This window comes from Pterocles gutturalis, unplaced genomic scaffold (genome assembly GCF_000699245.1).
Source record: "Pterocles gutturalis isolate BGI_N339 unplaced genomic scaffold, ASM69924v1 scaffold45580, whole genome shotgun sequence".
NCBI classification, from domain to species: Eukaryota; Metazoa; Chordata; class Aves; order Pterocliformes; family Pteroclidae; genus Pterocles; species Pterocles gutturalis.
The window spans coordinates 244-11,643 of NW_010147525.1; the positions used below are offsets into that span (position 1 = coordinate 244).

At 37.1% G+C, this 11,400-nt stretch overlaps 1 protein-coding gene across 1 annotated transcript; it reads left to right on the forward strand.

Annotated features, from left to right (window-relative positions):
- The first annotated feature begins 6 nt into the window (after positions 1-6).
- On the forward strand, positions 7-6,779 carry LOC104470943 (protein-lysine 6-oxidase). The gene is made up of 5 exons (XM_010086074.1): positions 7-76; positions 1,356-1,493; positions 3,773-3,929; positions 6,427-6,522; positions 6,660-6,779. The coding sequence occupies exons 1-5, from the start codon at positions 27-29 to the stop codon at positions 6,777-6,779; spliced, it is 561 nt and encodes a 186-aa protein (XP_010084376.1). The 5' UTR covers positions 7-26.
- The last annotated feature ends 4,621 nt before the right edge of the window (positions 6,780-11,400 follow it).

The following is an 11,400-nucleotide window of genomic DNA, read 5'->3' on the forward strand; positions in this document are numbered from 1 at the left end:
TCCAAGCGTCCACATATGTCCAGAGGATGTCCATGTATAACTTGAGATGTGCTGCTGAGGAGAACTGCCTAGCAAGGTAGGCATCGCGCTGGCATTTGCCTGCTCACTGTGGGTTCTTGTGCTCCTGCACCCACCGCAGAGCACCTGAGGACATGGCGAAGAGCAGAGGAAAATGAGGCTGGAGGGCCCGACGAAACATAGCCCAGTCTATAACACCCCTCTAAGCCAGTGGCAGGTGGTAGGATGTGCACGTAAGAAAACGATGCCACCATATTAGAGAAACAAACTACAGATGTTTTGAAGAACCTACATTGTATGAAAAGTTCTATTGCACAATTATATTGTCAGGCTTATTTGAATATATCTGAATTTTGCAAAATGGAGGCACGTAAAAAAACCACTTGAATCTGGTGATTTTCATCTACCTCCTTTAATCCAACCAGATCATATTCTACTCCATTAAAAAAAAAGCCTGTTCTTAACCCTCACAAGTTACTATTAAAATTATAATATGCTGATTGTTTCTGGGCCTACGCCTTGTAACATCTCTTAAGACAAAATCTCCCTGAAAAGTGTTTCAAAGTCTCTTAATGGGTTGAAATAACAGCTTTGCTATGAAGTTAGGTCCTGTCCAGTTGGCAAGGAGGGCTTTTTCCTGTTTTGTTTGGAAATAAATCAACATGGCTGCTTTTAACCATTTTAACTTGTTTGATACCTTATCATACAAAACAGATTTATTTATTTACCAGCATCATTAATTGATATCAGACTGTTTCCCAGGGTCATGCTCTTCACTTCACTTGCTGGAAAAAGAAAACATGGCATAAGAAGCAGTATTTTCTTCATAACTTCACAATGAAGACCAATTGAAATGTTCTTCCTGGCTACCAATTGATTAAAATATTACAGTATTTAAAAGACTGTAGATAATAGCTATGTGAAATAGGAAAATATAGCCTGAGGCATGTATTTATTATTTTTTTTTACAACAGAAAAAAAATCTCTTGTGTGATCTTACATACACATTGAGTTATGCTGGTTAACAGGAACCAATGACGTATTTTTGGTACCAGAGTAATTTTAAAGCTAAGTGGTGATCTGCTTCAGAGATGGCAGCAGAGAGCCAGTGGTCTGACTCTTTTTTGTATGATTAGAAGCAGGTCTGAATCTTACTCAGGTCTTGGTCTGACACCAGGCACTTCTGAGCGTACCATGTGGAACTCTTGTGCATCTCCAATGGAAGAGCTTCAAGGGTGCTGAAAAGATCTGTGCTATCAGTTACCTTTGAGACAATATAAAGTGTTTTTTAAAGTGTTCCATGCATATATTTAGGGCTCTTTTTTGCATTTTTTCAGTTCAGCTTACCGAGCAGATGTTAGAGACTATGACAATCGGGTGCTCCTGAGATTCCCCCAAAGAGTGAAAAATCAAGGCACATCGGATTTTCTGCCCAGCAGACCCCGTTATTCATGGGAGTGGCACAGCTGTCACCAGTGAGTGAATTGCTCAGTATGGTACCTTCTAATCATCTTTTCCAGTAACAAACTGCCACTTAGAAGGTGACATTTTCTAAAACCACAGTGAAGTGGGTGGTGGTGGTGGGGAAGCCATGGGGAAACTTTAGCCTTTTACTGTCTGATTAATTTTATGGAAGTGGTGCCTAGTCTTTACATAGCCACATGAAACAAAAAGATTATGAAGCGTATAGAACTCTTACAAGGGTAACTTCATTATAAATACAAGTCTCAAATCAGTTTTGACAGTGGCACCTTCTCCCTTTAAGTATATTTTATGTAGGTTATAGTCTAGTTACATTTAAGTAGAACCAGAATCATGTTACAGTAGCTGTGGAAACTCTTAAATGTGCATTTACTAGCATGTTCACTATCATAACATAATTGTAAATACAGACCCATAGTTCTTAACCTGAATTCCATTGTTTAGTTCTTGACAAGGAATGGTCTGGTCAATATGGAAAAGAGAAGATACCGAGTTGACTGATCCTGTTATCAATATCCTTATATCATGATACTTTCATGTAGCAGTATTGCTCTAGAAATAGCAGAATGGCTGGAAACATGGCAAAGCAAATGTGCTAAAACATTTTCAACATTTTGGGAGCAGGTAACACTGCAAACTTGTATGTTTTCAGAAAATTCACATTCAACAGTTTGCAGGTTTGTTCCAATTTTTGCTATTTCATAGCAGGACCAATTGTAAAATACTAGAAAGCTTACCTTACTTCCAGCTTTCTTAAAATAGAATTCTGCTGCTATGGGTACATAAGTGATAATATTATTCTATTAAAAAAATAATATGTGATGTAGGCTTGATCTAAAGACCCCAGGAGTCAATGGAATATTTCTCTCTAGCTTCAGAGGCTTTAAGCTTTGAATGAAAAATCAGTATCATTAGAACAAATTCTTTCAAAAAAAGGCTGATACTACTAGTTTGTAAATCTTGTAGGGATCAAAAAGCTAAAACTAAATCAAATCAAACAAAAAAAGCCTCCATAAATGCCCTAGTTAACTCCCACCCCTGAAAAAAACCTACCACCACCACCAAAAATCCCTAACCCTGGTGCTTACGAATGGATAGAGAGCAATAGAAATCTTCCATTTGCAGAAAAGCAGTTTCTTACTCTGCCGCGATTGCTCAGCTATCACTATCCAGATGCAAAGTGTCTCTGATGTTGATTCAGTTCTTGGACACCAGATACATTGGCTACAAAAAACCCCACATTTCTCATGATCATTTCCATGCAGTGAAACAAGCTCATTTGGAAATGAACTGTAACTGCCAGTTAGTTTGGCTAGCCATCAGACTTCTCCGTTAGTCATCATCATCATCAGCTGTGGACTGGTTTTAGTGTTCTTGACATGCATGCCTATGAGACTTGTGTGCTCCTCTTCATTTTAACGATGTGTTTGAATTCTGTTTAATTATATATTTTTCATATACCTCTTGAGCTGAAAGCATTCATAAGTAACAGCAGCCAAATGGTGCACAGACAAAGTGCAGGTAGGTAGTACAAGTTTAGTTTTCCACGTGTTTGGGAAAAGTTAAATTGCAAGAATAATAGGTGTCCAAGTCCACAGTAAGAGCTAGAACTCACTTTGTGTGACAGCAAGAAAAAGGCATCACTGTGTCCAGACCAAAAGCATACACACTTCTGAAACAAAGAGTACATTAAACATAGACTACAAATATTGTTGACATCAGACGAGATCGGCATTGCCAGTATACAGAAGTGGATTTCTTTGTGCAGATTTCGTTTTCACTAATGTTATGAATGTGTTGCATTGATTGAGGGCCATGGAAATGTGGAAGTAAATTGCTGGGTTTTTGCTAGCTAGTAGCAAACTACTCTGGAATTTATAGTATGTAAGGTAAGCGTTCCTAGCGAAACTGGCAAAAGGCAGTTATAAGATGTACAATTCAAATATGCACTACTTAATACTTGCTATTGTTATTGGAAAAGAGCTGAAACAGGAAATTTGGAAAAACAGTGCTGCTATGGAGTCTTTCCCTTAACAAATTAAAATCTATTATTTCTTTATAGAAGATGGCATTTTTATAGTAATTGAAAATGAGAATAATGAAAATAAGACTTAACTGAATAGCCAGTAACAGGAAGGTATACCAACGCACAAGTTCTGTGTAATGAATAAAATTTGGCCACATCTAACAGAAGGTGGATCAAATAGGAATATGTTAAAATGCTGTTGACAGGATCCGATTAGTTTTTAATCATGTATCTATGGTTTAACAGACATTATCACAGCATGGATGAATTCAGCCACTATGACTTGTTGGATGCAAGCTCACACAGAAAAGTTGCTGAAGGACACAAAGCGAGTTTCTGTCTTGAAGATACCTCCTGTGATTATGGATACTATAGACGGTATGCATGTACAGCGCATACACAGGTAAGAGTTGGTTCGGAGACAACCAGCGTTCTTTCCCCTCACTAATTTATCTTTGGATATTTTTTCTACCAATCATCTGATGCCCTAAATTGTCCAATGCCAGAACTAGCTTTGAAATTCTCCATCATAGAGGCCAGATTAGGAACTTGGAGACTTTGAATTTACCCATGTTCTGCTAAATGTTAGCGTCTCAATAAAATGCAGGGACACTCATTAGGCTAGTGTCACTGGTAACTCACTGAACTATATTAAAACACACCAAAAGTTCTTGTGGTTATAAGAACGGACAAGCGAGACAAGCAAGACAGAGTCAGTAAAGAAGTTGTTTCCAGTGTTAATTCCCCACAAACAGCTCAATGATATTCTTGGCTGGTCCCAGCGTTCATAGCTAGTATTTTCTCCTTGCAGAGCATGAGGCTGCAAGGTGCTGAATTCCCTTAATACCTATTGCTACAGGCTGGCAGTCCAACAAAGAAAACTTAGAGCATAGTTTTATGCATGTATAGAAGGCTGTTAAAGAGAGTTGCAGCCACATGAACATTATGATACACAAATGTAAAGCAAGGTGCTGTGGCTTACTGAGGGAACAGAAAAACAATTGAATGTACCATTATGATTTTGCACAAATGTGCGATAGACTCCTACCTCGACTATTGCATGGAGTTCTGGTTACCACCGGCTGTGGTTTAACCTGGCTGGCTGGCAGCCAAACACCATGCAGCCGCTTGCTCACCCTCCCCCATTCCCTGAGCTGAAACCAGGACACCACCCCTCAAAACTGCTACAGAAAAAGCTAAAAAAACCAAAGCAACCAACCCCAGGAGAATAAGGATGATCAGCAGTGTAGTATGGCTACCACACAGAGATTTCATAGACCATTCCATTTGGAAAACTAGAAATAATACCAAATCTTGAGTGGTCCTTGATAGAAAGAGGAAATTGTTGATATTCACTGCTTCTCACAGTACAAAAATTTAAGGATATCCAAAAGAACTGTCAGACAACAGCTTTAAAACAGAGTGGAGTGACACATGAATAAAGCATTAAATTCCTTGCCATAGGATATTGCAGAGACCAAAAATATCTCCATGGGTTCCAAAAAAAGTTTAGGCAAAGTAACAGAGCCTATTAAACACAAAAAATCTGATGGTACCCCATGTTTTAAATACAGTTAAATGCCTGGTGGAAGGAATTTGCCTTGGTAAAAGACATTACACATCCCATTTCTTAGGTTCTTTTCTCCTCAAGCATCTGCTGCTGACCACTGTCAGAGACATGACACTGAGCTTGATCTATCTATGGTTTAACTCAAGGTGGCCATACTTATACATAAACTTGTATCCCTTATTCTGCAGTTTTTAATCTAGGAGGTAGTTATCACAGAGAAATAACATCTATAGCTTCCCTGGCTGACATGTCCACATTTGAATTTTAAATATAATGAATGATCTGCAATATGTAAAGGCTTTGAAGATGTTTTATAAATATCTTTTCTCCTTCTGTAGACTATGACATCTAAGCAACATACATATTTTACAGCTGGAATATTTGTGTCACTAGAGTCATGGCTGTGTCAGCTTTTCCACTGGAAGCCCATATTTCAGGGGGTTGTAATTGGACTGTAAAACTTTCCTCCAGCCTCAGACTTGGCACATACATGCAAGAGTCTGAGCTGATCACCAGCTGAATTCCTGCAGGACTTGGGTTTTGTGCATTCTGTGTGTCAACAGATCAGTTTTGCCTAGAGCAATCTGTATTGGCCGTGGCTAAAGACAAGAGATTTGAATCACCAATACATTCATATATGGAGATTCTTACTAATGTACCTAACAGCAAAGAAGTTTTCAGAAAAAATTCATCTGTAAGAAAGGCTACATTTTCAGTTCTCTCAGATTCTTGTGTTACTATTTGCCTGAAGAGATGCCATTTCCATGCAAACTCAATGTGAAAATGCCCCTAGGTTCTAGTATTCAAAGATGGCACTTTGGCAGAGAACATCTATGGCAGAAAGTTGCATCATTCCTAAGGGCAGAGACAGGTTCCAACATGGTGATCAAGCTTGTACTCAAGGACCTCAGAAGCTATTTACTTGAGATTTACAGATATTTAAGTCCAGTCTTTGGTCAGTTTTGATTTTATTCTCACCTTTTGTAAAGAACAGTGAGTAACAGCATCAACAATATTTACGTAAAAGGAATACTGTAAAAAGTGATAAAAAAATACAGGTAAAATCCAGATATCTCACAGATCAACAACTATCAGTAGTATAGGTGTTTATTATGCAGCAGTAATAAAGTGCTGTCTATAAAAGTGATATGTTAGGCTTAGATGTTCTAGTTTAGCTATTCAAATAAAATGCTGAGAAAAAATAAGCGTCATTTCCTGAGGTAATTTTCTTAGTGAAATGTGATGTGAACTTCAGTCTGAGTGTCTCTATCATCTGGAATGTTACTATTCCTAATGATTTTTTGACATGCATCTTAACTTCATTTTTAAGGGACTGAGCCCTGGCTGCTACGACACTTACAATGCTGATATAGATTGCCAGTGGATTGATATTACAGATGTAAAACCTGGAAATTACATTCTGAAGGTAAGTGTATCGGGAGTGGGCAGGTTTGGGCTTTTTTGTTGTTTTTTAAAGAAACAAATCATATGCATGTGTCCTTTTGAATGTACGTTATCAACTTAGACCTGGAAGTAGACAACAGTTTGCTTTCTCCCTTTAAGGTGAGTGTAAACCCCAGCTATTTGGTGCCTGAATCTGATTACTCCAACAATATAGTACGCTGCGATATACGCTATACAGGCCACCATGCGTATGCCTCTGGCTGTACAATTTCACCGTAAGTACATTCCTTTGTCTTTGCAACTGTTTTATATTCATAGTACTAACGTTTACAAACAGATCTATAAAGCTTAGAGATTTACTTCCTACTGAAAAAAATAACTCCCACCATTAATTCTAGTGGTATCAATTTCTTCAGTATGTTTCGTGGATTTCAGGATCTAGTGTGTTAATTCAAAATTCAGATGCTACATCTCAAAGGTCTTTTTTGGCAGGAATGATGGGAACAGTTGCTTCACTGTTGATAACTGCATAGTTTTCAAATCCTGACCTCTGGTAAATAAACTATTTCTTTAAGGTTAGCACTGATTTTTAGAAATTATTTATGCTCGAAAAACAATCATAAGTGAGAATTTTGTTCTTGCAATTGTGCCGTCAGGATTTATAACACTTTCAAAATTGCTGCTTCTCTCTTGGCTGGTAGATAACCACCTCTGGCTCACGCCTTCTTTGTATTTGCACTGAAACCTTTCTGTGCTCATTCAGTACCCATTTATAGCATCCACACAGAACCACTGAGCAGTTAAGGAGCTCTTAAAATGTTCTGCAAAATCCCACACATGTATGTTACTTTGCTGCTGCTGCTGACACAGCAGCCATCCTCCCTGAAACAATTCTTCCAGACACACTCCATTTACAGTTTAAACAATGCTACAATTATGCCTTTTTTTTTTTTTCCATCCAAAAAGGCTAATTAATTTCATGTTCTCATGGTAGATCTACTGTAGCTTGGTATCTGTGAAACACACACACCAGAAGCAATTGGTCTTCTGTAACACAGAGGTGAGCAGGTCTCAGGATAATATTAGTTGCTCATACTAAATATTTATCAAGAGATTTCATTTGGATTGCATAAGGAGCGAGTATTAACATTGTATAGAGTTTCATGTGAGGTAGAGTCCGGGGCAGTAAATTAAAAATAAAATAAATGACCAGTATAGTCCACTATAACAGCAGCAGTGAAACAAACGTACTGAATTAATGTGACTATTGCTTAATTAGCCTTTAAAGTATTCATTCCTTACTTTGTATTAGGAAACCACTAGTTCAGTAAGGCTAAAATGAGAAATATTTTTTCACACCAGTGTGGAGATTTGTATTTATAATCACACTTTGGTCATAAATGCGACAAGTTAAGTGGCTTCCGCAAAATCCTCTATTTGTTCTTGCTGTGTGGTGGTCAGATTTGCAGGAAACAGAGGAAGAAGAACAACAGGCATCCTGCAAGTCGTGAGCAATTATTTTTGGTGAACCTGTGGCAGGAGCTTTTCAAGCATTTCTCTGTAATGGGACAGGCTGATTGGTACTTTCAGAACACCGTTTCTGTTCATATTCACGTGGAAGGGAAATTTATTCTTTCTGCCTTTAACTTACAGTCTCGCCATCTTACCTCTGTAAATGGTATTGAGTAAATATATTCATACAGGGTGAGGAAACAAAATTTCTGTTATTGTTTGTTGACCTGCACCTTCAAGCTGACAAAAGGGTATTTAGCAGATACTCTTTTTTTTTTAATCTACTCGGTTATCTGCATAACATGTGTCTTTTCTTTTGACAGATACTGAGGAAGATGCAAGAAAACGGATGAAACGGTGTCAAATGTTTTGAACTGAAGTATCATTATATAAACTTCAATAGGATGTAAACACTATACAAACAAAACTACAGAACATACACACATACACCCACACACCTGAAGGGACTTTGAAGCACTTCAGCTGCTTCTCAAATTTGTAACTGGATTTTAAGCATCTAAATTGGCATTACTTTTATTACTATTCAAATGTGTGGAACTGGTGATTCATGCACAGATACTTTAAATGTTGAAAATCTAACTCATTCATAAAAACATAAGCATTTCTTAATTCTTGAAAATTTGGAGTTTAGGTAATAATAGACTTCAGTGGGAATATTAATGGTGAATGAGTTGAATATATTTCAAAAGGTAGCAAAAATGTATGTAGAATGAATTAAATAAAATGCAATAGAAAGCACTAACGTCAGCTAACTCAGAAAAAATACCAGAATGAAACCCAGCTTAAAAGTAATGCTACAGTACCATTAAAATAAAATTTGCTAGGACATGTTGATATGAATGAGAAAAGTATGTTCAGTTTTCAAGGAATATTAACATATAGCAGAGAAATACATATATATATATATATATATCAGTTATACCACTGCAAGAAAAGTTATGTTTACATTTTTAATACATTAGAAGTTTTTCCATTTTCTTAAGTAAAAAACAGATGGGGTATTGAAAGAAACCTTTCATCTGTGGAAATGAATTAAAGAATTTATCCACCTTTCCATGTTCAAGAGATTTTTCAAGGTGGGGCTTTTAAAATACTTCTGCAATCTTAATGTGGATAAGAAGAAATACCTGTAAAGAAGAGGGCTCTTAGAGATGATGAAGAGACCCTGATGCAGTCATCTGTGAAAAACATCCAACTTGAACAGGTTAACCATCAAAATAATACAGGCAAATAACTCAGGTGGCACCACAAACAGAAGTAGGTCAGAATCTCTAACTAAAGTATTTTTGTCGTGAAAAAGCCTACTGCCTGCTTCCCCCTTAAGTACTGTATTTGATTTTTAAAATGCATATCTCAGTATTCAAACAATGAAGTTGAAAATTATAGAGAGAGGGAGAACAAAAGTCAATGTATTTAACATCCTACTTCAGGCTGTTCAGGAACCAAGTACAACATTGTTAAGGGGAAAAACTTCCAGACCAAATTAAAAGTTTTTGCTGAACTGCTTAACTGGTGCTGGGTACACCACTTGTCCTCCCATCCCCAAGTTATTTTGCTTTTGCAGTGCACCCTGCTGTAAGCTACAGTAGCTGTGATTTTGTTTTTAAACTGTGAAATAACATATCACAAGGGGATCTGGTGGGTTTTTTTCAGAAGATTTCTGATCATATAAAATGAAGCATCTACTTTTTAAACAAAGGGACCTAGAAATATTGATTGGTATTGGTTAAGTTTAATCAGCAGTTCAAAACACCTAATGAAACATGGAGAGCTCAGTATCTTTAAAAAGAATAACAAATACATGTGCTATTCAGAGTATAGTTAAAAATGAAAAATCTGAGCAGTAGGAAGAGGTTTTATTATCACTATTGAGAATACTTCAGGCAGTATTTGGAAGTATTTTATGGAATAGAACCTTGTGGATTTAATTTGGAAGTTTTATGAATTATCATGATATCCTTTGAGGATCAACTTGTTCTTTACTACATATATTTAAGCTTATTTCATGTTTATAAATTATTTCCACCTTAATCATAACTTGGTTACAAATTCACACAACTAGTATGTATACTTCAAAATAATCTAAGAACCTGCAACCCAGTGATTACTACCCAACACTGGGAGCGGGTGCAGAATGAATACCATTTATACCTGCAGGTCCCTGTTTGTTTGCTGAGAGATCCATTTGAGCAATCAGTCACCAGTATGGGCAATGAACAGAAGCAAAATTTGGAAACTAGATGCATTAGAAAGCCATTTATTACATATGTCTGCAAAAATGAGGGTCTGTTTAAAGTCTAGGCTTCTGAAATCTCAGTCCAAAGAGTTTTATTTAAGATTAAAAGGTGTTAAGGGATGCAAGTGCATTCACTTTTCTATAGACTTAGGTCAAAATTGGGGTGAAAGTCCTGAGAGCAGCTTGGGCAATGGACACAAAAGCTACTGTAATGGAAGCTAGGCTGTGGGCACGGGCTGCTTCCTGGTAAGAGGTTGCGGGCTCGTACCTCATTGTGCCTGATGGTGAATGTGGGATAAGAGAGCACTAGCTGGACACAGAGCATCCATAGAAATTGAGTTTATCCCTCAGCTTACGAGGCAGTAACCTGCTCACATGTCTATACCCAAACTACTTGCAGAACTCCACTGAAGTCAGCAAGGAGGACCTTGAGCAAGGTATAGGTGGACCAAGTTGTAATACTGGACCTAGTCCTTTTGGCGGGAATGGCCTGGTTCGGAAAGGTGTTGAACGCCGTAACATTGAATTTTGGGGATATTGTAGCTACAAAAATGTAGCTTTTTTTTTTTCCGTAGCAAAATATTGTATTTGTTTTGAAATGTGTGTTAAGCAACATGACAGTGATGTACAATAGCACAAAAATTGCCTAAGATAACATGAACAGTCTATTTAGAAAAGGGATTTTAGGATTAAAAAAAATGTGGAATGTGACTTTTAACTTCCCCCGTTTAATGATAGTAAATCACAATGCAGTAGAAGAGTTTATTACATAGCATGTGTAGAAGTAGTTTTAAATATGGGAGTGCCAACCAGTATTTTCAGTATCTTGGTTCTGCAGTTTTGACCCAGACACCTTACTTACTTTTTTCATACTGGAATATATTTGTGGGATTATGTGCATTTTTGTTGAAAATAATTTAAAAAAAATGTTTTGATAAAAGCTTATTTTATACAGCAAATTATATTTTGGAATCTTTATTACCAGGCATTGGGCTTATTCCCATCATCTTTGAAAGGCATCTTGCAATTGGTCTCAGTGGGAGCAAAATGAGATTTAAATTTTGTGAGAATTCTGGAATGAATTTGCTGTCTTGCAGTCGCAAATTTCCTTTGAAAAAACAAATCGTAAAA

Bases quoted from the DNA above. Each gene is read 5' to 3' on its own strand.
- LOC104470943 (XM_010086074.1), top strand. From the start codon at position 27: ATGTCCATGTATAACTTGAGATGTGCTGCTGAGGAGAACTGCCTAGCA. The intron at 77-1,355 runs GTAGGCATCGCG...GCATTTTTTCAG, and splicing joins GAGGAGAACTGCCTAGCAAG to TTCAGCTTACCGAGCAGATG. The intron at 1,494-3,772 runs GTGAGTGAATTG...ATGGTTTAACAG, and splicing joins GAGTGGCACAGCTGTCACCA to ACATTATCACAGCATGGATG.